Raw genomic sequence first — 26,468 nt, 5'->3', positions numbered from 1 at the left:
TCTCCCACAGGCCATGGCGTCTCTCCCCCCTCGTTTGTACAGTGTGGCCCCGTTCTATTGAAGAACGAGGAGGACGCGATTGCATTTGTTGCTCTTAGTTGTCCGAAATTATATAGTACACACAAAGATGTACAAAATGTATAATAATATCACAATTTCATAAAATCACATCTAGCCTTTACGGTGACAACATGTATACATAACTTTTGTTCGTAGCAACGCACGGACATGTTTACGGACATGTTGCCTAAATTTTTGGTTTGGTCCGTCTTGTGTCCTTGACATGTGGGCCTCAGTCCATCCCATATACGAGTCGGACTAGCCTTTCGTCAATCGGAATTATAATTGAAATATGGACAAATCAATCAGAGTCATAATTGGACCCCGGATAAATCAATCGGAATCCCAATCGGATCCCGGACAACCAATGTCTCGCATGATCACAATATAGTTTGTACACGGAGAACGAATACAAAGTTAACAATATTATTTTGTTGATAATATTACATAGATATATTATATTACCCGTAGCAACGCATGGGCATTATGCTAGTATGTGCAAAAGACTAGCTAACCGCCCTATTTTAGAGGCCACCTTGCTAGTTTAGGGTATTAGCTAATATTGCACTTTTATGGCACAACTTTTTTTTGAAAGGGTATTGCTCATTCTTTATTCACCAGACAAAAAGGACCAGTGCACTTGTGATCCACCATAGTACATACACAGCTTGGGAGGGGATCAAACCATATGACAGGTTGATCTTGGACCCAATCTAGACATGAATGAACCAGCTCATGTGTGTATAACGATTATAAGAACAAGAAACATAGATAATACTCATAGGAACAAAGTACAAAGATATTAAGAACTTGAAGATGACTCCACGTGGCTTGATCGAACTTGTTGCACTGGAGGAGCATGTAACACCCCTCAATTAGGAGTGAGTAATTGAGGTTTGAAGTTTCAAATTGTTCAAAATTGAGTCAAGAATTTCAGGCCACGTGTAAGCTTCTCCCTCTCTCTCCCTCTTCCTGTGCGTGGTCACCGTGGCCAAATTGGCCACGGCGCCGCTCGCGTCGTGCGTCCCCGCCAAACCCCTGCTTCCGCGTTGCCGTTCTCGAGCCTTCTCGAGCTCGCCTCCTCGCTACCTCCCCTGCGTGCTTGCCGCCGTCGCCCAGACCCCGCCGGCCTCCCATGCTCACGCGTGAATGCCGTCGCCGCGCACGCCGCACGCCATGGCCGCCGTCGTCCCTGCTCTCGTCGAGCCCCTTCCTCCACCCCACCTCGAACCAAACCGACCCCGCAGCCGGCTTCACCTCGCCCCCAGGAAGCTCACCGACCCTTTCCCCGCCGCTCACGACCGTCGAAGCGCCGTGGCCGCCGCTAGCCACCACCGCTGGCCGCCTGCTCCCGTCGCTGGCCCTCCTCCGGCCACCCCGGCATCAACCGAGACCACCCAGAGGTAGCTCTCGAGTCCCTCTAGCTTTTCCCCAACTTTCCCCATGCCGCCGTTGAGCACTGCCGCCAGAATCGGGCCAGAAATCGCCGCCCCTGCTCTGTTTCGCGACCAGGGACCTCGGGCAAGAATTGAAACAAGTTCAGGGGGTTATTTGCATAGTTATAGACTCAAATGAATAGTGCTGCGAAGGGTTGTTTTGCAATAATTGGTTGAAACTTTGAAAAGTCATAGTAAATCATAGAAAAATCAAAAAAATGCAAACTAAAATTTGTTGGATTCCTTGTCCAAAGATCTACAACTTTCCTTACAGGTTGATCTTTAGTTTCTAAATAGTTTTTGCTCTAGTTTAAATGTTAGTTTAAGTGGTTGCAAGATTTGAAAATGCATAGTAAATAGTAGAAAAATGGTAAAAATGTAAAACCAGTTGGATTATCTTTGATTTGTCATGTAGAACTTAGGAAAAATATTTAACCTGCTGTTTGTTTAATTTTTCATGATGTATTGATTTAATCATGGTTAATGCTTGTTTACGCTTGTCTATTTAATATCTGCAGTTTTGGATGTTCAAAAATTATGAAATTTATGCAGTAGCTTACTCTTTGCATGTTTAGTTCACTATAAAAATTTCAGAACCAGAAGCTATGTACATGTTTGTAAATCTATTTTTGTTCTATTTGTTTTGCTAGGGCTAAATTAAATATTTTCTGTTGTCAATAAATGTTGGAAAAATATTGTTGCATGCTTTATCAATAGCTTATCATGCTGGTAAATTTTGGTTGCTAGATAATGTCCTCAAGTTAAGTTTTTGCATTTGTTTAGTTTCTAGTTATATCTTTCACTTTCCAAAAGTATTGCTAAGTCATTCTTTTCTGCATGGTTTGATACATCAAGTATGTCATTTTTAGGTGAATCATTTTAAATTTTGTTAGCTAGAAGGTTTGGCTAATTTCCTGAATGGTGGATGCTTGCAGTGGTTTAATTTAAGTTAATTTGTGTGGCATGCTTGATGTGCTTGTTATCTTCTATGAGATGCTTGAGTGATGGTTAAGTTAAATAGCTCTAGGTGCTTATGCTAGTATGTTGTACTTTTATGAATGCCTTGCGTGTTGCACTTCCATGCATTCATACATATGCATTGTCGCATCTCATTTAGGTACGATAGATGAACCATATGAAGGACGTGCTATTGGAGCCTAACCCGAAGACGATGTTGGTGGACATATCCCGAAGACGGATGGATGGAACCCGATGTGCATGACCAAAGGAAGATGCTCGCCAAGCGAGTATCATCTAACTAACACTGACTTAGTGTTAATCCCAGGCAAGCCCCGGTGCACATCCTATTATTTGAAATTATGACATCTATATATGTATTTATTATTTGTGCATTACGTTTCAGGAGTTGATTGGAACCCTAGTTGCATGATCCCTAGGTTTCCCTGAATTATACTAGCATGTATAGGACGATAGAAATGCTATGCTTAATACTTCTCGATAGAAGTCGAGTGACTTGTTGCACTCGCGAGATATAGGATACTTAGAAGTCGAGTAATTTCCGGTTACTCGCGAGATATAAGTTATATACTTATATACAGTACCTGAGTTGTTGAAATTGACATGGAAATATGAGACAGGGCGGGGAATGATGATGATGTATAGGTATGGCAGCAGGACATGATTCCTAGGTGTCTTAGCCCCGTCTGTGTCGATTGAGGACCGTACCGTTGTCGGCCCTGCTGATCATGTTTGAATTGTACTAACCACATACCGAGAGTAGGAGGTAGTCGAAATCGGTAAGCCGAGTACTGCCTCACCTCGAAAGTACAGGACTCCATCTCACCTCCTGGGGTAGTCGAGTAGTCGCGGAGAAATGGGGTTGCATATGTTTACTTTTGGTGGTCTCACGTTGAGTTCGGCTGACCATATGATGGTGGGGCGGTCCTGTAGTTCGAGGCGGGGAGGGGAATGGTTGGTTCGTATTGTCCGACGGGGCAAATACGTGCCGTATTGGTTAGGTCCACCTTGCAAGGTTAAATCGGATCGATTCGCCGTCAGTCGCTCTCGGACATGAGCATCTTGATCTCCGAGTCACATCGTAGTAAGGAAATGAAACAAAACGAGTTGATAAATGCTGATGTTATCTAAGTAATTATGTTTCCACCTTGGTTGCTATAGATATGCAAATCATAGATGTTTAGCCAATTTATTGTTATAATTTGGAGTTAAAATTTTGAAGTTAAGGATCTATTTTAGATGCTTTTCTGCAAATAAATCCACCAGCCAAAAACCTTGCATGTCTAGATATGTGGGCTAAGTATACCCTTAGTCAGGTAAGTCTTGCTGAGTATTAGTATACTCAGGATTTGTTGTTTACCCTGTTTCAGGTATAGAAGCTAACCAGGATTAGCATCGGTGGGCTCGATGTGACGTCCTCATGTGTTCATAGTTATCGTTTTGTTTTATTGGTTCTCAATCAAATTTCCTTCTCTCAGGTCATATTCTCTTCCGCTGCTGTCATTTATTTTATGTAAATTCTAAATTTAAAGATGTTTTGTAAATATTTATGTTATTATCTATTTTTGTGAATTTGTATCATGCTGGTACCGTCTGTGCTCGCCGTCGCGCGAGACTTCTGGTGTGTTTCGATCGGCTTGTGTGTTGGAAACAGGCTGTCAGGTTACACTTAATTAAGCTAATGCGGCTGATGCGTTCAAATGATGGTCATTACGCTTAATTAAGCCGTTTAACTTGGCGGTTCTGTCACAAAGCAGATACTAGGTTCATTGAGCCAGTCTCAATAGTGTCTCGGGAGATCCCTATATCTGTTGCCACTCATCACTGCCAAACATACCTCCCTTCCAGCCGAGAAGGTGTTGTACAGAGCCTGATGACACCAAAAATAGTTGCATTTCATATAATAAAGTCAAAGAAGGTCCAAATAAGCAGTAGGAGTAATAGAGATTCAAACTTCATGCATGATGAAAATATTTTTCAAGTTAGATCCTTGTTGGTTGATGTGAAAACTCTTTAGAAATGAAGGCTGAGAGCCATTGTTCGAAGAATTCAAAATAATTTATGCTGCAAAAGAGAATACAATACTAAGAGAGTAACAAAATGGAGTGGAAAAGATTTGATAAGAACTTAATCTCTCGATATCATCATTTTCTTATTAATGCTATTATTTTATTATCATCCTTTCAATGAGGTATCGTTAGAGTTAATTAAGAGATTCCTCTACACTTTGTTTATTGGATTGCCTGTCTAACGGAGATCTGTGACTAATTTCTTACTTGTTTATCATCTAGTAACCAATGATCAACTTGAGATATTTGTTTGTCACGTGCGGAGAGTTGATGATTGAGTTTAGTGCCTGCAATGATCTTGGAAGTTGGAAGTTTGGCTACTGGTCATTAAGTCTCACAAAAGGGTCCGAAGAGTAAAAAGCTTTTGCAAAATACAAGCGGGGAGTCTGTTTTTTTTATCTTTCAACAATACTTCATCCAACATCAGCTATGCAAAATGGGCCTTTTATATGTATACATGAAGATTGAGAGGATGATGGTGATCAAGTAATATCAATGATTTGATAGTGTATACTGGAGGCACATACTCCTACGTGTTGATAAGGAAGTCATTTTAAGTTTGTTTAACATCCTATTAAACTTTAACTACAGATAAATTCTTTTAGATTTAGTTTCGAAATATGAAAGCGTTGTAATTAAATTCATCTTTAAAAATAGTTTCATAAAAATATATATTGACTATATTTTATTATTTTGATCAAAATTGTTATAGTGATCAAAATTATTTTTAATACCGTATCAATATTCGAAACAATTTCCTTCACCAACCTACATGTTCGAAATAATTTCCTTTACCAATAGAGGGAGTACACTTAAGTTATCAGATCATCATCCATGGTGGGTTGCTCATCCCACTCCTTTTCCAGTCTTAGGGCGAAAACAGGCACAAAGTCAAACCAAACCAATTCATAGATATACTAAAAAAGCAATTCATAGATCTGGCAAACAAAAATGGATTGTAAAATACCAACAAATGTCGCGGGGGAATAGTAACAGGAAGCTCATTGTTGCAGAGCAACCAGTGTCGCAAAGAACCCGCCCATCTCTGTCTGCCACTCTTACGAGACGCCAGGCCATGGGAAAGACCAGGCATCAGATACCACATGGCATTTCAATTCATCCGAGAGGTTTCGTTTGCTGCTAATCAAATGACAAGATCAAACACCAGCAGAAAAAGAAAAAAACGATGAGCAAGAGCGCGATCTCTTCAGCCGAAAGATGGTGAATTTGTTGTGTGATAATCACTGAGGAACTCAGCACAATTATACGACTTCATCACCGATTGCACACAAGAATCAATCAAATGAAACGAGAAAAAAAGGGGAAGAAAACGATGGGGGAGATCAGATGGTAGTGCATGTAATTTGGCAATCATCATGCTGAAGATGCAGAGATTGGTTTATGGATTGAGATTCCTCACTTCACCCCCAACCAGAACAGCTACGGCGACAAAAAAAAAACAAGCACAGATAACGTAAGAAAAACTCCAAGAAATCAACGAAGGCATGAGGCAACAGCAGAGTACTTCCGGCTTGCGGCGGCGGGCGTGGCACGAGGGGCTGAGCAAGCGAAGGAAGGATGGCTCGTTTATAGGCGGCGCCGGCGACGAAGGCATGAGGCAACAGCAGAGTACTTCCGGCTTGCGGCGGCGGGCGTGGCACGAGGGGCTGAGCAAGCGAAGGAAGGATGGCTCATTTATAGGCGGCGCCGGCGCCGGCGCCTAGGGTTTGCACGGAGTACTGGGCTCTCATGGGCCACTCCGTGGACGCGCACGACACCGCGGGCGTTCGTGGGCCGGCCATTCCGCCAAAAGCGCCTTTTTTATTTTTGCATTTTTCAAAAAAAAAATTACAGAAATATATTTTTGGATTCAGGATTTACAAATCTATACCCTACCGCCCGGCGGGGGGCGGCAGGGGGCCTATCGCCCGGCAGGTGGGCGGTAGGGACCTAGATGTAAATAAAAATAAATTTTTTTTACGCTGAGGTCCTTGCAGGGAGCCTGCCGCCCCACCAGTTGGCGGCAGGGGGCCTGCCGCCCGGCAGGGGGGCGGCAGACTCCCTCCTCAGATATAAAACTCCAACCCTTCCCTCTGCGACCTCATTTTCTGCCCACGAGATCCAGAGAGGGGAGAGGGAGAGGAGGGGTGAGGGAGGTAAAAAAACCGGCGAAGCCCTGCAGGATTTTTGATCTGAACCGCAGGTAACCAATATTTCTCAACTTTGTCATTCCAAATTTTTTTTATATTTAATTTTATGATTAGTATTTTTTATTGTTGTAAGCACTTAGGGTTCAGATTAGTGGTTATAATAGAAGGCATAGTATATTTGTAGATATTAGATTAATTAAAATGAAGTCTTTGCACTTCCAGATATGTCGAGCAAAGTGGCATTTCAAGTTCATTACGGTGACTTCTATAGAATTACTCATGATTCATATGGAGTAAATCTATCAGCATTGGAAAAAAGACAGTGCAGTCTAGACAAACCCCTAGAGAGGAGTTTTGAGTCCATACGGAAATATCTTCACAAGATGTTCAATGTGAATTCAAAGACCCATTTGCTTACGGTTCATACCTTGACTTCCTGGGAAGCTAATGGGGATTTCTGGGAGTTGACGCATATAAATAGTACGGAAGAATGGCAATATTACATGCACGCAGTTCTTGAAAGTGGGTGGCCTCTCGCAATGATAATTCAGAATCACCAGAAGACCGGTGATTTAGGTGAAGGGTCAACACACACAACATCTGACTGCAATGAAGAGATGGAAGAGGATAAAGAAGAAGAGAACGTGCAAGCTCCAGAACCAGAATTAGAACCACAAGGTTTAGCAGATGAAGGCGAGCGGATACCTGGAATTGTGGAGGATATGGAGAAAGAAGACCAAGATGCACAAATAATAGAGCAATGTGGGGACTCATCGGACGATGAGGACGATGAGCGCTTCCCAGTGCTAGGTGAATGGCGTAAAGAGGGTTTTGGTAATCCAGTGGTACAAGATATTAGATGTCCGGAGTTTGAATACAGAGTGAATGAGGTCATACAAGGGGCAAAGTATCGTACCATTGAGGATGTGAAGGATGCTGTGAAGCTCTGGGCTGTATCTCTGAGGAAGGAATTCAGAGTACTGAAGTCTAGCAGCAAAGAATACGAGGTGAGGTGTGCAGATAGAGACTGTACATGGCGAGTGCATGCATACAAGGGAAAGTTTAAGACACACTGGGAATGTTCAATTGTTACACCATATACTTGTAGAATGACAGGTGTAGTGGGACATCATCGTAACATCACATCAACTTTCGTGGCTAAGAAGATGTATGGGGTGATTCTTGACAAAATGGATTATGAGCCTGCATTGATAATTAGGGACATCGAACAGAATTTCCAGTATGTGATCAGCTATGCAAAGGCTTGGCGGGCTAAACAAAAAGTATTTGAGATGAAGTTTGGCACTTATGAAGCATCATATGACAACCTACCTCGTATGCTTGAAGCAATTGTGCAAAGAAATCCTGGAAGTGCTTTTGATACATACAGTTTACCGTGCTTGTCAGGGGGGCCAAGCATTCTGCTGCGAGCTTTCTTCTGCATTGGAGCATGTGTGAGGGCATTCATTTACTGCCTTCCTGTTCTGTGTATTGACGGCACTTTCCTGACAGGGAAATATAAGGGAACAATATTGACGGCAATCGGAATTGATTGCAACAAGCAGATAGTTCCCATCGCCTTTGCCTTTGTTGAGAATGAGAACACAGAAAGCTGGTACTGGTTTCTTGAACGTCTGAAGATTCACGTTGTTGCTGGAAGGCCTAATATTTGCCTTATCAGTGATAGGCATGCAGGTCTACTTGCAGCTATAAGGCAGCTCCAAGAAGTTAGTCAATTTTCACCTCCTATATGGCCAGATGTTGTCAATAGATGGTGTGTGAGGCATATGGCTGCTAACTTTTATGAGCGGTTCAAGAATAAGGATCTGATGAATTTGTTCAAGCGATTGTGCACTCAGAATCAACAGAGGAAGTTTGATGCTTTGTGGGTTATAATTGATGACATGAGTGCTGAATTGCTTAAGAGCCAGGCCTCATCATTCAGCAGGAGACGTTCTACAGATTCATTAGTTGGACATGCTAAGCCATTTTCACAGTGGATTGATGGTGCACCTAAAGAGAAGTGGTCACTTCTGTATGACACAGATGGGAGACGTTATGGGATCGAGACGACCAACCATGCTGAATGTTACAATATGGTAATGCGTCGTGTTCGTGGATTTTCTCTTGTTGGCATTGTTGAGTTCATCATGTATGGATGCATAAGGTATTTTCGGGAGCGATACACATCAGCCGCTCCCTTACTTAATGATCCAGGAGTGCATTTTTGCAGAAGGGTCAATCAGTACATGGAGAAAAAAGTTGAAAATGCTCGATTTCACTCAGTCATATCGATGGGCACAAAGGAGCATAGATTTGAGGTATCATGCAGGGACAGGACCGGACAGGGTGTCCGCAGACAAAGGGTAATTCAAGAAGTTTTGATAACCATTGACGGGAGGGTGTTCTGCCGATGTCAGAAGCCAAAGGTGCATCACTTACCATGCTCCCATGTCATCGTGGCTTGTTCTGTATCTGGGTTAGATGCTGCGTCATATGTTTCTCAATATTTCACAAAAGAAGCCGCAGCACAGACTTGGTGTCATGAGATATACGGCATTGGTAGTCTAGGCCCATTCACTCAAAAAAAATCTGCATCCAATTCTCATCCCTGATGCAGCTACGAAGCGGGGCATAGGCCGAAGGCAGACACGTCGTATCCGGAACGGAATGGACGAGGCCGAGGCTGGAAAGAAGAAAAAACATTACAACTTGTGTGGAGCGGACGGTCACACTTACAAGAAGTGCCCACAGCTATCAGTACCCAATGCTGCTGCCGAGGCTGGACCTTCCGGGAATCCGACGGATGGATCGGCTCCACCTACAAGAATTCGCCGCATCTAGTTGTGCATTTATTTGTGTGTACGAAATTAATTATATTGTGTATGTACTATGTCTAAATGTCTTGTTTAACTAGTTGGCAGTGCGTATTTCTTTAGAATTTGGTTGTAATGAACGTAACCTTTAATGTAATATCTTATGTGGTATCTTGTTTAACGTTATATTTATATATCGTTCATTGTATCAAATTGGCTAGCCCCAAATGCTTGGACACATAATGTGACACATAGAAGATAGCTAAATGAGTACACATCCATGATACTGAAGAATCCAAATTATTTCAGTACAGTTTGCTTCACAATCTAGACCGATGAACAATATATGTTACACATTATTTCATGAAATCATCTAGGTAGTCACGCACAGGGGGAGGAACATCATCTCTTGGAGGCCATGGTTTGGGGGGCATGAAATCATCTAAGTCGTGATCCCAGTTAACAGAACTTGGTGCTGGAGGTGGTGCAGTTTGACTTGACGAACCTCTTGACTTTCCCTTTCTCTCTTTTATGGTTCTACTTTCATGTACAGGGGGAGGAACATCAGGTGTTCGAGGCCACGATTTGGGGGGCATAAAGTTATCCATATCGTCATCCCAGTTTACACAACTAGGTGCTCGAGGTGGTGCAGCACGACTTGACGAACCTCCGGTCACGTGTTCTTGCGGAGGCCGAGAACTATGACCCGAAGATCTTTTCCACCTCCTTCGTCTAGTTTGCGGCATAACTCCACCGAAGATACATACCAATTTTTTGAAATTTGGTATCGATTTGTTAATCAACTCCGTGTCCTCGGGGTAATCCTAGCATATAATTACACAATAATTTTACTATTTCGTAAATATGGATTACAAATAACGGACGTGATTAGAACTGAATAAGAGTTACCTTAATGTGCATCTCATACACCTCTGGCCGCATCCATATCTTACAAGTAGTTTGTAAGAATCCAATAACATGTTGATGATTCGCTAGTTCACATACCCTCATGTATATCTTCCTACGTTCTAGCAGGTATTCCTTTAAATCTTGCATTGTAATACCTCGAAACAATGTCAAATATTTAAACTCAACTAATTTGGACAACACCATCTCTATCGTACCATCCGCTAATGGATCCAACTTCTTACTGATTACAAGACGTATCATGATCTCAAGAAATATACTGGATTTTTCTTCGGTCCATGAAAATCCAACAGAATTGGAGGCAGACATTGCCTTATGCTGCAATAACAGTAATGTCATACTAAGTTTACTATTCTATATTTCACTATCCAAAATCTAAATCTATTCTAATTCATGATCAAATATTGGTTACCTGCGGTTCGGATCAAAAATCCTGCAAGGCTTCGCCGGTTTTTTTACCTCCCTCACCCCTCCTCTCTCCCTCTCCCCTCTTTGGATCTCGTGGGCAGAAAATGAGGTCGCAGAGGAAAGGGTTGGAGTTTTATATTTGAGGAGAGAGCCTGCCGCCCCCCTGCCGCCAACTGGTGGGGCGGCAGGGGGCCTGCCGCCCGGCAGGGGGGCGGCAGGCTCCCTCCAAGGACCTCAGCGTAAAAAAATTTTATTTTTATTTACATCTAGGTCCCTACCGTCCACCTGCCGGGCGGTAGGCCCCCTGCCGCCCCCTGCCGGGCGGTAGGGGTATAGATTTGTAAATACTGAATCCAAAAATATATTTCTGTAAATTATTTTTTTGAAAAATGCAAAAATAAAAAAGGCGCCCGCCAAAACCCATGCAAGGTAAAAATGCAATCGCAAGGACCCGAGTATATTCAGCCCATTTACCCATCTAAGAAGTCAGCCCACATGAGCAGCTAACTAATCATCATCTCCCTCTACCGAACGCAGCAGCAGCCAGGAAGCTCACGCTACGCTACTCGCTCCTCGCTCCTCGCTGTGTCCTCGCTGCGTCGCTTGCCGTCTGGCCGCCGCCACCGCGGTCCAGGTCCAGGGATTTCTTGCTCGCCGGCCTCCTCGCCGCGCTCTCTCTTCACCGCACGCCGCCGGGAGGAACCGCGAAGGCAGCGCGGAGCCCTACAGGTTTCGCCTCGCCCTCCGCCGCTGCCAAGCTCGGCATCGCCGAACACCCTCCCTCAATTTTAGGAAGCCGCAGATCTAGGGGCAATACTGGAAACTTGCAAAATTATATAGGAGGGCTCGAGTAGCCCAGGGTTCCCTTCCTGTGCTATAATCCTATCCGCCTCGCCTCTCTGACGACCGCCGCCGCCTCAATTCGTTGCCGCTACACCGCCGGCGCCCTAACCGCAGGCGACGGGACGGGGCAAGTTTGGCCTCCCGTCCGCCCAAGCCTTTTCCCTCGTCGAGAGGCGCTGCCTCCCCAGTCCCCATCTTCCCGGCTCTTGACTGGTACTGGACTTGCCTGGAGTGGAGATCCATCCAGCCCTGGAGGCTAGGATCGATTTCTTGTTTTCTAGGCTAGTAGCTCGGGCTTGCTTCGCTGGTGGGTCCTTCCTTTGCTCTGACTGTGCGTTGTCAGATTCGAACATTTCCTTCTCTGGATTCAGTTAGCTGTAGTCTGTATGAATCGTGCGATGCGTGATGCCCTACTAATCCAATCCATCCGTTGTTAGATTAGGGTCTTGTTCTTGTTCAGCTTGCAGGATCAATGTAACCGAGCTGCAGCAGCAGTGTATTTTGCATGATTTTTTTTAGTTTTAACGGAACCCCCATGCCCAACGATTATGTCTGCTCATGTAGAATTGGTGCATAAGAGTGCCATCTGCTTTTCTTGTTTCTCTAGGAAGGATTTGTTTATAGTCCGATCAGGTGAGTTTCTTGCTCGAAATGTCCCTGCCACAATTTGGGTCACAGACCACGCATTGACAGCTTAATTGGAAGCCAAATTCTAGTGCTTTGTTTTCGCTTCTTACTATGCATAAGTTCAAGAGTTAAACTTGGAAAACTTGTGAGGTACCATACCATGCTATTTAGTTCGTGGATGGAAGAACAGCGAGTTTATTATGGAGCACTTAACTCAACCCTTGGACAAGCACATACGATTATTATGGTTTTTTAATGATTATGGTAAGAATAGACTAACTGTTAAAATACATGAAAAATGGGCCTTAGAAGTTTCTAACGAGTTCTCTAAGTTAAAAAGGACTAATAGAGATATTGAGATGTTCTATACCTCCACAAAGTTTCAAGAGAACTCAAATTGAGCTATATGGACATGACAAATAATATATCAGTAGTGAATGCACGGTACATGAAGCCCTATTCTTTCAGGCATAATTCTTGAAATCTAACATGGATTTGGAACATATCATTCCCATTCTATAGCAGTTTCTCAGAATTTCTTAAAACTTGTATAGACCTTATGTTCATACATTTGCAACAATTATTCTAGTTTCTCTGTATATGCGCCCTTTTGTCTTTGCTTGCTAAAGCTTAAGTAGTTGTTAACTATATCTTTCTATATGTACTAAGAGTGAGTAATTGGTACCAGCTTGCATATTTCTTCCTGGCTGTGTTTCTGTTTTCTTGAGTAGCAGCTCTTGTAATAACTTGCAGCCTGGTACAGTGTTATACCTGCCTACCTGCTGGTATGTTAGTGCATGAGTTCCATAATGTCATGGTTGGAGAATGTTGCTTCAGTCTGCCGGATGAAATACTTTAGTAACATATCTTGATGTCATTAATATTTATTACCTTTATGGCCCAATAGAAGTACGGAAATAAAGCCCTTCCTAGAACTACTAACGTATGATGATAGTAAATGCATGGTCTGTGTGTATATGTTGTCTTTCGAGCCCTCTATTACACTATTTGGAAAACTATTATGACTTGTTAACCTGATCTGGTATGCTCAACTGATATGTTTTTTTGGCTGAATCAAACTTTAGGTGGGCATGCATTTTCAATATGTCTAGCTCTAATCAGATGGGTTCTGATGGCAAGTTTGGGAGAGGTAAGCTTTTTTGTTTATACTTCAATTCATCTCCAAGTACTAAAAAGGGAAAAGTGTAGAGTTTCAGGCTATATTTTGGTGTACATGTTGGATAGATTTCTCAAGCAGTTGGGTTTTGGTTAAGCTAATTGATGGATAGGTCAATGAATAAAGGAAATGATATATTTATGAATATATATAGATTTATGATAAAGCATGAAGCTTGGCTGTTTCGCATCCTTGAGTTCAGTCAGTGGGTTTTTATAAGCATGCCTCATTTGTAAATGCTGTAGTGAGTGTGCTCTTGCTAAGGTGTTGTCTTGTTAGGTTCATGCTCTTGCTATCCTTCATCATTCGATGTTACTGTTGAGTGACCTTTTGACATGTTATGGGATTTTTTTCAGGGTTATTAAAACGATAAAACGACGAAACGAATAGAGGGTAGATTTTAATGAAACGATGGACGTTTTATCATTTAAACGGACGTTTTATCATTTAAACGTCGATTTCACAAGAACGTTTTCTCGTGAAAACGTCGTTTTCACGACGTTTAAACGTCGTTTTAATAACCAGGATTTTTTTCCTTACATTTTGACTTCATCATAATTAACTTGTGTCTCTGGTGGTATTTGCAATGGTCCTAAGTCCACCTTAGTTCAGGAGACCTTGACAATAATGCTGTGACACCATGTATGCCATTAGTATCTTTGGCTTGACTTGATAAGTTCATAGTAGCATATGCTTCCCTGGAGTGATAAGGTTCTATGTAGTATAGTGGTGTATCTATGCAGTATAGCAGTGTACAGATTAAGGCTAGCTTGTTGACTCCTTTATGTCCTAGGGCAAGCATATTCATTTTGTTCAAGTATTTTTTTTTTGTTATGATATGACAATCATCACCTTTTTCCCCCTTTACCAATCTTAATGTAACTGCTCACTGTTGCTACTACAATCAGTGTGTTCAGAGGTTCTCAGCATATAGTTGTCTTGACTCTGAGTGCCTGAATCTTTGTTATTCATTGCAATTGTTAATGCCATCTGTGATTAAATACTGACCCACCATGATTTCTTCTTGTATTTCAGGTCCTCGGGAGCTTAGTGGCGCTGTTGACTTAATTAGCCGCTACAAGTTGCTGAACCATCATAGTTTCTTTTGCAAGAAACCTTTGCCATTGGCAATTTCAGATACAAATTATCTTAACAATGTTGTGGGCGACACAGAAATCCGTAAAGGGGAAGGGATGGAGTTGGACCAACTCTTCCAAAACTCGTACCCAAATGAGAAGACTGCTTACATTCAGCCCTTTGACATGGAAACACTGGGACAAGCATTTCAGCTGCGAGAAACTGCACCAGTAGATTTGCCTTCTGTAAGATATATTCTATTTGGAATTTTCATGTATTTAGTTGTATTGACTCTTCCTTCTTACTGAAGTAATCTGCACTCAAAACAGGCTGAAAAAGGTACACCAACCATATCTGGGAAACCAAAGATCAAGTCCAAGGACAAAGTAAAGAAGCATAAGAAACACAAGGAGAAAGACAGGGATAAGGAGAAGGAGCAGAAGAAACAGAAACATCGGCATAAGGATCGGAGTAAAGATAAAGATAAGGACAAAGACAAAGAAAAGAAAAAGGACAAGAGTGGGAATCATGAGTCAGGAGGTGACCATTCCAAGAAACATGAGAAGGTTACCAATCAATCTCATTTGTTTTAGATACAAGCTTGTCTGATATGAAATTCATATGCTCTAACGTTTTCCATGTATTATTTCAGAAGAGGAAGCAAGAAGCAACTGGAAGTTCGGCAAGTGTCCAAAATCACAAGAAAAGTACTATACTAATTTACTCAATATTTCATAATTGTCATAGCTTATTTCCTAATATTGCATTTTTTTGTTGTAACACTCCTTGTTTGTTTATGACAGCACAAAAGCACAAAAATCAGTGAAATATGCGATGGACTTCATTAATTGCCAGCCATGCATGTTTCTTTGTTAGTTCAACTCCATTTATGCTGTTAATGAGTGGCTCTGAAGTCTTTCTTTTCAATATCAGTTCCAGCAGAGGTATGTGCTTTTTGAATTCTTGTAGTATAATAATCTATTGCTTAATTGCTTGCTACATAACTTTATTTTCATGACTTGCTCTTTTTTTGTAGTGAAGTTATGCCTTGAGAGCACATAACTATACATTTTCCTTGTTAGAAGTTTTTTGCACTTTTAAGGTTACCTTTTTTTCCTTTCTTTTTAGCACCTATCAAATACATTTAGGTACACCTGTTAGTGTTATAAATTCGTGTAAGCAGACTGGAAAATTAGGAGCCTTAGTTTATTCCACTCTGGCCAAAGTTTGGATTTGAGTGCTAGTTTCTGTTGGTTCATTGTACACATTGTATCGCTTTTGTATATATTTAGCAGTGCAGTACATGACGTGTTATTCAAATTTTAATATGATGATCATTCCTATTCTGGGCATATTTGCTCTCATAGAAAACCTAGATAGTGGAGTTAGATCATGGGTGCTGAAATGTAAATGAAGAGATAATACTGTGCAAAATAAAAGAAATGGGGTCTATGCTGGTGAATTGGCGTACTGTGATCGTTGCTTTATAGTTTTGCCCATGTTATACAGTCGTCCGACTAATCGCGATTAGTCGCGATTAGTCGACCTTATCGCTCTGCTGGCTTCGATAAGTGAAACGACTAGCTTTTGTCGATCAGATGTCTGATCGTCCGACTAATCATCGCCTAATCGCGATTAGTCGTCCGACTAGCTACTTGGACGATCAGGCCAAAATCAAAAGATGTCCAGCAGACCAGCACTCCAGCCCGCCGCCTGTACTGGGCTCAATTAGGCCCATTAGCCATTAGGGTTAGGTTAACTATATAACTTGCACCATTAGCCATTAGCCATTAGGGTTAGGTTAACTATATAACTTGCACCATTAGCCATTAGCCATTAGGGTTAGGTTAACTATATAACTTGCACCATTAGCCATTAGCCATTAGCCTGTACTGTGTGGGACAAGAATATGGAGTTCTGGACAGTTCAAACATCAAATCTCACAAGTGTCACCAAACTGACTATCATTGTGGTGTTCCTGCTTGCTATATAGTATATAAGTATATATACATGTACATATATGTCATGGGATATATAGGACGACTATAGCGACGACTAGGACCGACTAGGGTCGACTAATCGACCTGATCGACGACTAGTCGCCTTATCGGTGCCATGGCGACTAGGTTCGACTAGACGACTGTATAACATTGAGTTTTGCCAAATTTCGCAATTTCCTGTATTTTTCATTGAGGATTTAAAAGTTTCTTTGCAATCATGTAGTTATTCTCATCTTTCAGGCTTTTAAATGAGTTGTTTTGACCTCATTATTATTGATCAAATACATATACAATTAAGTGAATTTGTTAAAGAATGCTAAAAGATTATGATAATATGGATCTTATCTCCCAAAAGCATCTATTCTTGTTGCGCGTGTACCACCTGCCTAATCTTGGAACACATTTTTATGCTGTAAATGCAGTTACAACATGTGGCAAAAAAATCGGTACTGTGCTGCTCCAGAGGGAACAAGGTATCCACTATGATGGAAATGGAATATGATTTGTATATTGTTCCTTTGGAAGCTTGAACTTGGCAAAATGGAGTTTTATTTTTTTTTATGGAGTTGTAAAAAGTTTTCTCGTCGTTTCAGCTCATGTCCATTAGCAAGTCTTCAGCACTGCCATGTATGATCCTGTAATTCAGACCACAGCAGAGCCATTGCAGGGACCGGAAATCATGCCAATGTTGTGACTATGTGTAACAGAGAAAGCAGTGGATAATATGCATGATCCAGAAAAATTTGTCACGAACAACCGTGCATCGGTCACCTTAATTCCAGTAATATGCCGGTACTTGATCTCGGTGAGCCTTGCAGTATTATTCTAGCTGCTCTAGCCAGCGCTTTTGGACCTATTTGATTTGTCCATCCTGCCAGTACTGAAGCGAGACAATCACAGTGAAACTCAATCGGTTGCCATTTTGGTGATTATGCGCCTGATTGTCTGGCTGGTTCTAAATCTTCATTTTTACGATGCCCTGTAGGGACAATGTTCTCTGAGCAGGGTCATTATGTCCAGCTGATTTTGGACTCGGCGATGCTAGAACAGCAATCAACGTCAACTACCATGGCATTGTTCGGCATTCAATCGCGAGACATTGCCCATCATCTGCCTAGATGTTGTGCCGTGCGGCATTGTCAGTGTCCAGCTTCCTTGCATCTCAGTCTTTCTGAACCAATGTCTGGAATAGCAAGGAGAAAATTCCCCACAACTCGTTCAACTGCTCGTACGAAAATTGATGGAAGCTTCTGACCAGTGCTCCCATCGCTTAAGCTCATCGGCGGAACATAAGAGTGCTGCCATGATATTTGCAACATGCAGTTGTGTCTGCATGACTCCATTACCCGTCTTTGCTTGCTATCTCTGTCTTGTGTGAACGTTCTTGGTTGCCCCTAGCCCTCTGCTTGGTTTCCACATGTTTTTTTTGTTGTCTTGTTTTCACACCTCCGTACATCAACTACTTATACACACCAGCGTTTAGAATGCCAATAATTCTATTCTATTTCAGACAAAAAAATAGTACTGGTTCAAACAAGTCACTGTCAGCAAAACCCTTGGCTGTGTTTAGATCCGTAAAACGGTGGTAAAAAAAGATCACATCGGATACTGTAGCACTTTTCGTTTGTTTGTGGTAATTGTTGTCCTACCATGACCTAACTAGGCTCAAAAGATTCGTCTCGTCGTGTACATCAAAACTATGCAATTAGTTTTTTTTATTTACCTACATTTAATGCTCCATGTATAAGACAAAAGATTTGATGTGATAAATGAATAGTGAAGTTTGGAATGAGAAATTTTGGAACTAAACACAGCCTTCGTTCCCATGGCTGTATGAAAGGTCCTCTCCCATCGTCGGACAAGACAGCCACCACGCATGCATGTCTTGTGTGTGTGTGTCAGCCATGTGCCCATGTCATTAGGTGGCCACCCATGGCTGCGTCCCCTCTCTTGATGTGCGCCCAACCAATAAGCAGATAAACTAATCGCCTCGTCCTAACGATAGGAGAGAAAAGAAAAACAATCAGCAGCGGCCGGGGACAATCTGGCCCTGAGATTCACAGGATTCCGCTTAGATGTAAGCGATGGCTGTAGGGCTCTTAGGTGATCCATCATACGCAGGGCATCCGCCCCCTGCTGGGGCTGTCCCCCTACCGCCGTAGCGCGAATATTGGCGGCCCTGTCTCCTCCAGCTCTACCTGTCTTTGGAGAGAAGCCATCAGCGACCCCGCTCCATGAGCGCATGCACCGTACCGTGGATTAGATTATTAGCCTGGTTAAACATACTAGTTTAACACTGGTGTGAGTCATCCTGCCTGCCTAGCAGCTAGTGGCTAGAGATAGATGAGATCATGAACAAAGCAAGATCGCATGTGATCCAACTGTAGCTGCTACGACGACTATACCAGCCACCTGGGTTTTTGTATGTATGTATCTATCTATCTTAGCATTTCGAAGTTACCGCGTGATGCGTGCTTGATCGACTAGTTACCACTTTTTTATGAGCTTTGTCAGAGGAGCTACGCAATTTGGCCATGGTCCATGGACAGTGATGCATGCAGCTCCAGGCATCAGGTGCAGAGGCTTGGACTTTTGCTCAGAAATCAAGGGCATCTCTTCTCGTTTACCTCATTTCCTGCGCGTTCAGATTGACTCCTACACTCTGATAAGTAGTAAATGATAACCTTATGATTACACGCGCTGAGGATTTCTTTTTTGGGGATCTTTTTCACACACCCATGTTTGTGTATGCATGTTTTATAAAGAAATAAGAAAAATAAAATTGCATTTGGGGGATAACACTTCTTCTGTTTCAGTGTCAAACATAATAGTATATCCAGACATACAGTGGTCCAGGCCATCAGGCAGGAGCAAATGTGCATAATTCCTTGCCCCTGGAACCACTGAGCCGTGGGCCCTCGATGCCCACAAATAATTGGACCGGGGCAATTAGTTATACAAGTTCTCTAATTCCTTTGCCGAGTGACCGACTCATCACCCGCGCCTGCTTTTCGAGTGTGTGGATCATGTGGACATTTTCCTTTTTCTAGCCCCCACACACCAAAAAACCATTCCAAATTTGTTTCCCCTTTCCCTGAAAGCGGTCAAAAAAAGAAGAAAGTTAGATGGACCCAAATAAAGCTTGACATATATGCATGCAGCACCACAACATGATTAACAACTGGAACTGAAAACTTTGTCAAGTTAAAGGACGATCAACAAAAGGAACGAAAACGAGAAGTAAAGATCGGTAATAATGTATATGCAAGTATGCAGCGTTTGTCCAAGGCTAGCTATATATCAAAGCCATGGCCAATTGGCCATGCGTGTCACACTAGCTATATAGATGGGTAGATCATATCTTTGGCACGAAGCAACTTTGGAGACCATCCATCTGAAGTAGTAGTTGCCAGCCCTGCCATTACTTTGGTGTACTTTTGGTTGGCGTTCAGCCGGACAGGCAGGAGCTGAGGGTGTACTGACGCTAGCTGTTAACATAATGCGCCTTCTCATGGTGTAGGGCTGCACGCATGTGTTGTTTAGGGAGCCCTACTACACGGGACCGTGGGCTACCTAGCTAGCTAGCTCGCTGCCTTGCAAAATGTTGGTGAAGTGAGCAAGTGAGATCTCTCCCGATCTTGGTGAGGTGTATATAGAACATGATCATCCCCTAGACACAGGGAGAGAGTTGGAGGCTAATTGTTAACACGAGCTCTTGTCACCTCACCGCCCTCTTGTTTGATTTCATTTCGATCTACTAGTAGTGGAGAAGATACAAAAAGGAGGCCACTTTGCCTTCATCGCACTTTGGACACCTCCTCTTTTGCATCTTTCTCGCGTCCCCCAAGAACGGTAGCAACGTGGACATCACAATCCCACTCCACCAACTAACTAGCTTGGGCACTATGCGCGCCTCGAAAAAACAGCAGAGATTGTATTGCAGCATCCACTCTCAACTCAAGCATTTGCATCATGTAGCATGTAGAGCTTGTTTTGTTTCAAAATGTAAGGAGGTGGATATTTATTTTTACGACCGTGACTGAGCATGTATTTCATTAAGAGGAGATAAAGAGGTGGATATGATGCGAGGGCTTGACGCGCAGCAGGAGATCTTGCAATTTGAATCGGAGGCAAGCATGCCGCACTAGTAGATAATCACTCAGATAAGGTGCACTAAGCGCGGAATATGCCGCTTAATTGGTCGGTCAGCAGAACAAAGTATGAGGGCAGCACGAGAGTGACCTCACTAAGCCATGCACTTTGTAAAAGGAAATATGCGCGCATTACATTCTTACTACCATAATTCCATATTGGAAATTTTGCACCAACTTTTCTTTTTTTTAAAAAAAAATCATCATCGTTCCTCTGTATCCTAGTAATAAGTTTTTGGACCTGTTTCGTTTTTTCCATGTAATTTGTTTGAGTTTATATAAAAGCAAACCGGAAATACCATCTTCTCGGAGGCTGTCTGTCGTCACTCCCAGCATTCAGGTGTTAGTCATCAGTGCTTCATGGATGCAGCTGTAATTTGATCAATTTCGCACATGCTTCCTCTCTCCCCCGACAAGTTCGCATCTTTTATGAACGTGGCAGTGGCACCCTCACTGCCTCGTACAGATGCGCCTTGTTCGTCACCTCCGACGTACGGCACGTCGTGTCGCCGTCGTGGCCTGGCCCTCCGCGGCGCCGGCGGCCGTCGACGCGCGCGCACTGCACTCCGCCACGCATCGGCCGATCACGCACGCACGCGCGGACGATCGACACACGCAGAAGAGGCACATGAGAGAGCCGGCCGGCCGGGGACAGGAGGAACCGATGCCCTGCCCCGCTGCCGCGGCCGATCCCGGCACCACTCGTCGCCCGCCCCTCATTCCTCAACCCCGAATGGCCGGCCCCCGTGATCGCGTCCGCCTCCTCGCGCCCCGTTGCGTGGCGGTGGGCGGGGCACAAATCCCCCCCGCCCCGGCGCCCCGCGCCGCCGCCCGCCTTTATTCCTCCACCCGCCGGCCCCGGCCGGCACTGTGCGGCGGCCGGGCGCTTTCGCGAGATTCCATCGATCGGCCACGCTCTGGCTGCGGCGGCCGGCATGGATGGGACGAACTGGCCTGGGCGTAGGGTATGGGGATCGGACGGGATGGGCGGGCCGGCCTGCCGGAGTGCCGGCGCCGGGCGCGGGGGCGATGCGATATGCTCCCTGCCTCGCTCGCCCGATGGCTTTGCGTGCGTGCCCGGCGCGGGGCGTATGTCTCGGGACTGTGGTCACTGCTGGGGAATCCGGCCGATCGCTCGCTTTGCACTGCACGGCGTGGCGTGGCCGGAATCCCTCCCTGGGCTGGGCGTGCACTACGCCGGCGACGTGCGGTGGGGGTGGGTCTGGTTTTTGGATCCTCCGTTCCGTTTGCGGTCGACCTTGGTGGACTTTCTGTCCCTCCGATGTGATGCTCCGGGGAATCGGGCGTCCAAATGCCCCGTGACTTTCGATCGAACAGCCCACGCATCGATGTGGAAAGCATCCAACAAAACACGTCACCGATGGCGTTGCAGTAAGATCGAGAATGGAGCCAATGCAAACGAGCCGTAAGATTCGATAGGTTGAAGACGGCTTTGTGTCAGTGTGTGCGTCAACTGAAGAAAAAGAAAGAAAAGAAAAGAACAGAAAAGGGAGCCCCGTCTGGTCTGGACTTCAGCATTGTCCATGATGATTCCTCGCTCGCCAGCTCGGCCTCGTACGACTAGCAGTTTCTTTTCCCCCGGCGCGATGCGTCGGAGTGCTCATCCGGTCGAGATCCCCCCAGCGCCGCGGCAATCCAGAGCAGCGAGCGGGCGACCGAGGCCGGCCGGCCGCCCGGCACGCCGCCGCCGCGCCATGCCGTCCTTGCACTACTAAAAAACTTTGATTTGTCCCGGTTGGGAAACTTTTTTTTGTCCCGGTTTCCCAACCCGAAACGTCATGCCGGGACAAAAGGGCGAACTCTTTTGTCCCGGGTCTGGCAACCGGGACAAAAGACACCCTTTTGTCCCGGTTGGTAACACCAACCGGAACAAAAAGGATTTTTTTAGCGTCCTCCGCCGGAGCTCCGCACCACCGGCTCCTCCCTCCTCGAGCTCCAATTCCATCACTCCATCACAAAAACATGCTAACTTCCTCACAAAGATACAATCACACTTGAAATTTTTTTCAGATTGGAGCTAGAAACATTCTTATCTTACATGGTCTTCACACATCACACAAGTAAAATAGCAAAAATCTAATTCACAATACAAGAGACTGATCTGATTCATCATACAAGAATTGACCACCACAGTCACAAACCAAAAAAAAAACAAAAAAACATATGCCGCCCTCACTGGCCCACGGCGGCGGGCGTGCCCGCCCCTGCGCATGGCCGCGCGCGGCAGCGGCGGCTTGCTGGGCCGCACCCGTGCCCCGTCCCCGCCAGCGTCGCTGCGGCTCCTGGCCGCGCGCGACGGCGGCGACTGGCCGGCTCGCCGGCCCGCATCCGAGCGCGCCCGCCCCGCCGACGCCTGGCCGCAGCTTGCCGGCCCGCAGCCGCGCGCGCTTCCCGCAGCACGCCGGCCCGCGCCCGCTTCCCGCAGCACGCCGGCCCGCGCCCGCCCCCACCAGCGTGGCCGCGCCTCCTGGCCGCGCGCTGCGGCGGCGGCGGCTGGCCGGCCCGCGCCCGCCCCCTCCGGCGCCTGGCCGTGGCTGCCGGCCCGATGCCGTGCGCTTCCCGCCGACGCCTGGCGCGGCTCGCCGCCCCCGCCTGCGCCTGGCGCGGCTCGCCGCCCCCGCCTGCGCCTGAGAGGGAGGAAGGACCGGATCGAGGAGGGAGGGGAGGAGGAGGAAAGCTCGAGGGGGAGAGATGTCTGGGAGAAGAAGAGTCGAAGAGATAAGAGAGGGGACAGAGTTAAATAAATGAGAGGTAGGTGGAGGCGCCCGTGAAACTCTTTTATCCCGGTTGGAGACTCCAACCGGGACAAAAGACTATCTTTTGGTCCCGGTTGGAGTCACCCACCTGGACTAAATCCTTTAGTCCCGGTGGGTGACTCCAACCGGGACTAAAGGATACTATTTTATTCCGGTGGAAGTCTTCAACCGGGATAAAAAGTCTCTTTCTACTCTTTATTGCCTGCTAGACTTTAGACCCGGGACTAAAACTTTCATTTGTCCCGGGTCCAATAACGACCGGGACAAATGTGCAGGAACAAAGCCCTGTTCTGTAGTAGTGTTTTTTTAAGTAAAGAGCAAGGACCACACGCTGGACCGGATTAGGATGTCCGGGCTTTCCCTAACACAGGATTAATTAGCCTACCGCTCGCTAATTGTTATATCAGGGGGGGTAAGCTTCAGCTGCAAGACGGCTAACCATCATTCGTTCTGACAGCAGACCGGCAGATCAGGCTTGCGTTCCATGCATTCACCTCATCACCTGCTGGCGCCTCTCGAGATCTTGACGGAACAGGGCGAGGCAGCAATGGCGGGCCCACATCCATCGTCTACCCTGCTCTCTGTCTCTCCTTCCGATCTCCCTCCTTCATCGGGTAGTCGCCGTTAACTGCGAGAGTGAAAGGGGTGAAGAAAATGGATCAGAGAGGTGAAGACGTGTACGGCTACCTCCATTCGCGTGTTGCTTACCCCCTCCGTCCTGAGGAAAAAATGGGAACGTGAGGGGTTGGAAATGATCGATTCTAGTCAAACTTCCTAAAATTTAAATATCTTGAGTTCATTAATATATTTTACAATCATTATGTTCAAAATATGAAGAAAAAAATCGTGCATTTAGATTTGTATAAGATCCTGTCACATAAAAAAACCTTATCATTTAGGAGTAATAGATAACATCTGTTTATAAAATTTTTTCACAGATGGGTGCTAATACGCTAGACGAATTTAATGAGTCAAATTAATCCATAATTTGCTACAATGATGCTACAGTAACCATCCGCTAATCATGGATTGATATACCTTATAGAATCCGTCCCACAGTTTAGCTTAGAAGTTCTACAATTAATTTTGTAATTATATTTTATTTAATACTCATAAATGACAAGATTGTCTTTGATGTGACATGGGCTAAAGTTTAACGCTTGGACCAAAGTATTTGCTCATAGGATGATTTAAGCGAGAAAGCGATGGCCCAATTCTCAAGCAATTAGTGATCTAACCCACGGTGATTTTCCAGTCAATGAACGAAACCAAAAATGAGATACAGCCGTAGAACTCATGAAGGGACACTCCATTAAATATTTGCGGCCGCCTGCTCGCGAACCGACTTCACTGATATGTGGGAAGAAGTCTACATACCCCCCCCCCCCAAACTATCGACGTCGGAGCACTTAACCCCCCAAACAAAAAAAAAACCGGATATCTAATGGTCCCATCTATCCAAAACCGTGCAGTTAACCCACCAGGCTGGTTTCCCCTAGCGGTTTTGCATCTTGACGCGTGGTCCCAGCCTGTAAGAGACACAGGGAGAAAGCTAAAGGCCTAAAGCAGGGGAGCACTCGTGGACTTCATCCCATTGGCCCTCGTCTGTTCGTCTCCCATATTCTCGCTAATTCCGCCCCTTCCCTCCGGCGACACGGACGGCGATGTGGTGATCGGCGCAAGGTCCTGGTGATTGTGATGTGCAAAGACCCGAGGTTAGTGGTTCGAAATCAATACCCGCACTCTGCTCCTTCTGATTTTGGTGATTGGAACTAGGGCAAGGGTCTGTCAGTGGGGTTTACTTGGGGTTTTATGGGCACCCGGATTAGGGCATGGATTTGTAGTAAAATTGATTCAAAATTTTGCGCTTTTCCGTTGAGGTACCCTGTTGTTGATGCATTTTCACTGATTGTATAGTTGGGAGTAGGTAGTATGTGTGATTCCATCGATTAGGATTAGAAAGGGGGTCTGTACATTTTTTTAAATGTCTGCCTGATTATATCTAAAATTTGAGAGATACATTTAGATGAGTTTGACCTTTGGTAGGTGATTAATCTCATTTATTTTGGCAACAAGGATCCCTTTGGAAATTTGGCCATCAGATTTCACTATGGAGGGGAGTTCTTGACTATTGGAGGACATCTGCAGTACTTTGGTGGAACAACTAGGATGGCCCATATTGAATTGGACAAGATTTCTTTACCTCAGATTGAAGGGCACCTTGCTGATTTTAGGTCTGTGGAAAGTGGAGTGCAGATGCATTGGTTGTTTCCTGGATTGGATATGGATGAGGGTCTAAGATTGTTGCATGATGACAATGTTTGTTGCAAAATGGCTGAGCACATTACTGATGGTGGAGTGGCTGATATATATGTAGAGGGGGTGGTTTTGGAAGTTGAGGCACTTGAAGTGGATTTTGATAAGGTGTCAACCCCTGAGACAATGTCACCTATTCTAGCAGCAGCTACAGACAAGGGCAAGAGCAAGGCAGCAATAGAAGAAGGTGGCATATCAATGGATGAAGATGGGACCAACAGTAGCAGTAGTGATGAGTCAGATGCTGACTACCAACCCCAGGATATGAACAGCTCTGGAGATGATGAAGAAACAGAACAACTAAGGCAGTTTGCCAAGCAGATTAGAATGGAAATAAGAGGGGGGAAAGTAGATTTAGGGGCTGAACATGAGGATTTAGAAGATTGTGACAGTGATTATTTGAACTCTAGTGATGATTATTCATATGGAGAAGATAGTGATGGTGAAACTGTGAGGTGGAAGAGCACTGAGAATAAGTATGACAGCAAAACTCATGTGCATGTATTTGCTCTTCGAATGGCTTTTAGGTCAAGCAGACAGTTCAAGAAAGCTCTAATTAAGTATGGATTAATAACACATAGGCACCTTCTGTTTCCAAGGATGAGAAGAATAAGGTTAGAGCTGTATGCTCTTGGAAATGGTGCAAATGGTTGATT

At 44.7% G+C, this 26,468-nt stretch overlaps 1 protein-coding gene, 1 long non-coding RNA gene and 2 other non-coding genes across 11 annotated transcripts; 2 read left to right on the top strand and 2 right to left on the bottom strand.

Moving 5' to 3' along the window:
* The first annotated feature begins 1,016 nt into the window (after positions 1-1,016).
* On the top strand, positions 1,017-3,086 carry LOC120693362. Its single transcript, XR_005682979.1, has 2 exons — positions 1,017-1,463; positions 2,614-3,086. It is a non-coding gene; the product is annotated as an uncharacterized LOC120693362 (long non-coding RNA).
* A 2,428-nt stretch (positions 3,087-5,514) lies between these two features.
* LOC120693676 lies at positions 5,515-5,655 on the bottom strand. Its single transcript, XR_005683132.1, has one exon. It is a non-coding gene; the product is annotated as a small nucleolar RNA F1/F2/snoR5a (small nucleolar RNA).
* Positions 5,656-5,880: 225 nt separating this feature from the next.
* On the bottom strand, positions 5,881-5,970 carry LOC120693635. The gene has a single exon (XR_005683093.1). It is a non-coding gene; the product is annotated as a small nucleolar RNA Z195/SNORD33/SNORD32 family (small nucleolar RNA).
* A 5,412-nt stretch (positions 5,971-11,382) lies between these two features.
* On the top strand, positions 11,383-17,424 carry LOC120689826 (mediator of RNA polymerase II transcription subunit 19a-like). 8 transcript variants are annotated; one of them, XM_039972251.1, is made up of 9 exons: positions 11,383-11,573; positions 13,400-13,464; positions 14,527-14,813; positions 14,898-15,134; positions 15,221-15,275; positions 15,372-15,512; positions 15,610-15,670; positions 16,991-17,041; positions 17,162-17,424. In XM_039972251.1, the coding sequence occupies exons 2-6, from the start codon at positions 13,419-13,421 to the stop codon at positions 15,392-15,394; spliced, it is 648 nt and encodes a 215-aa protein (XP_039828185.1). In that variant the 5' UTR covers positions 11,383-11,573; positions 13,400-13,418; the 3' UTR covers positions 15,395-15,512; positions 15,610-15,670; positions 16,991-17,041; positions 17,162-17,424. The 8 variants fall into 8 exon arrangements, with proteins under 8 accessions (XP_039828185.1, XP_039828184.1, XP_039828181.1 ...); XM_039972250.1 differs by having other exon boundaries at positions 15,605-15,670; XM_039972247.1 differs by lacking the exon at positions 15,610-15,670.
* The last annotated feature ends 9,044 nt before the right edge of the window (positions 17,425-26,468 follow it).

Source organism: Panicum virgatum, chromosome 9N (assembly GCF_016808335.1).
Source record: "Panicum virgatum strain AP13 chromosome 9N, P.virgatum_v5, whole genome shotgun sequence".
Lineage (NCBI taxonomy): Eukaryota > Viridiplantae > Streptophyta > Magnoliopsida > Poales > Poaceae > Panicum > Panicum virgatum.
Note: the sequence above shows the minus strand (reverse complement) of the source record. Positions and strands in the feature narration are given on the sequence as shown.

Excerpts from the sequence above, each read along its gene's own strand:
- LOC120689826 (XM_039972247.1), top strand. The coding sequence starts at position 13,419 with ATGTCTAGCTCTAATCAGATGGGTTCTGATGGCAAGTTTGGGAGAG. Across the intron at positions 14,814-14,897 it reads CACCAGTAGATTTGCCTTCT|GCTGAAAAAGGTACACCAAC; the intron begins GTAAGATATATT and ends CACTCAAAACAG. Across the intron at positions 15,276-15,371 it reads TGTCCAAAATCACAAGAAAA|CACAAAAGCACAAAAATCAG; the intron begins GTACTATACTAA and ends TGTTTATGACAG.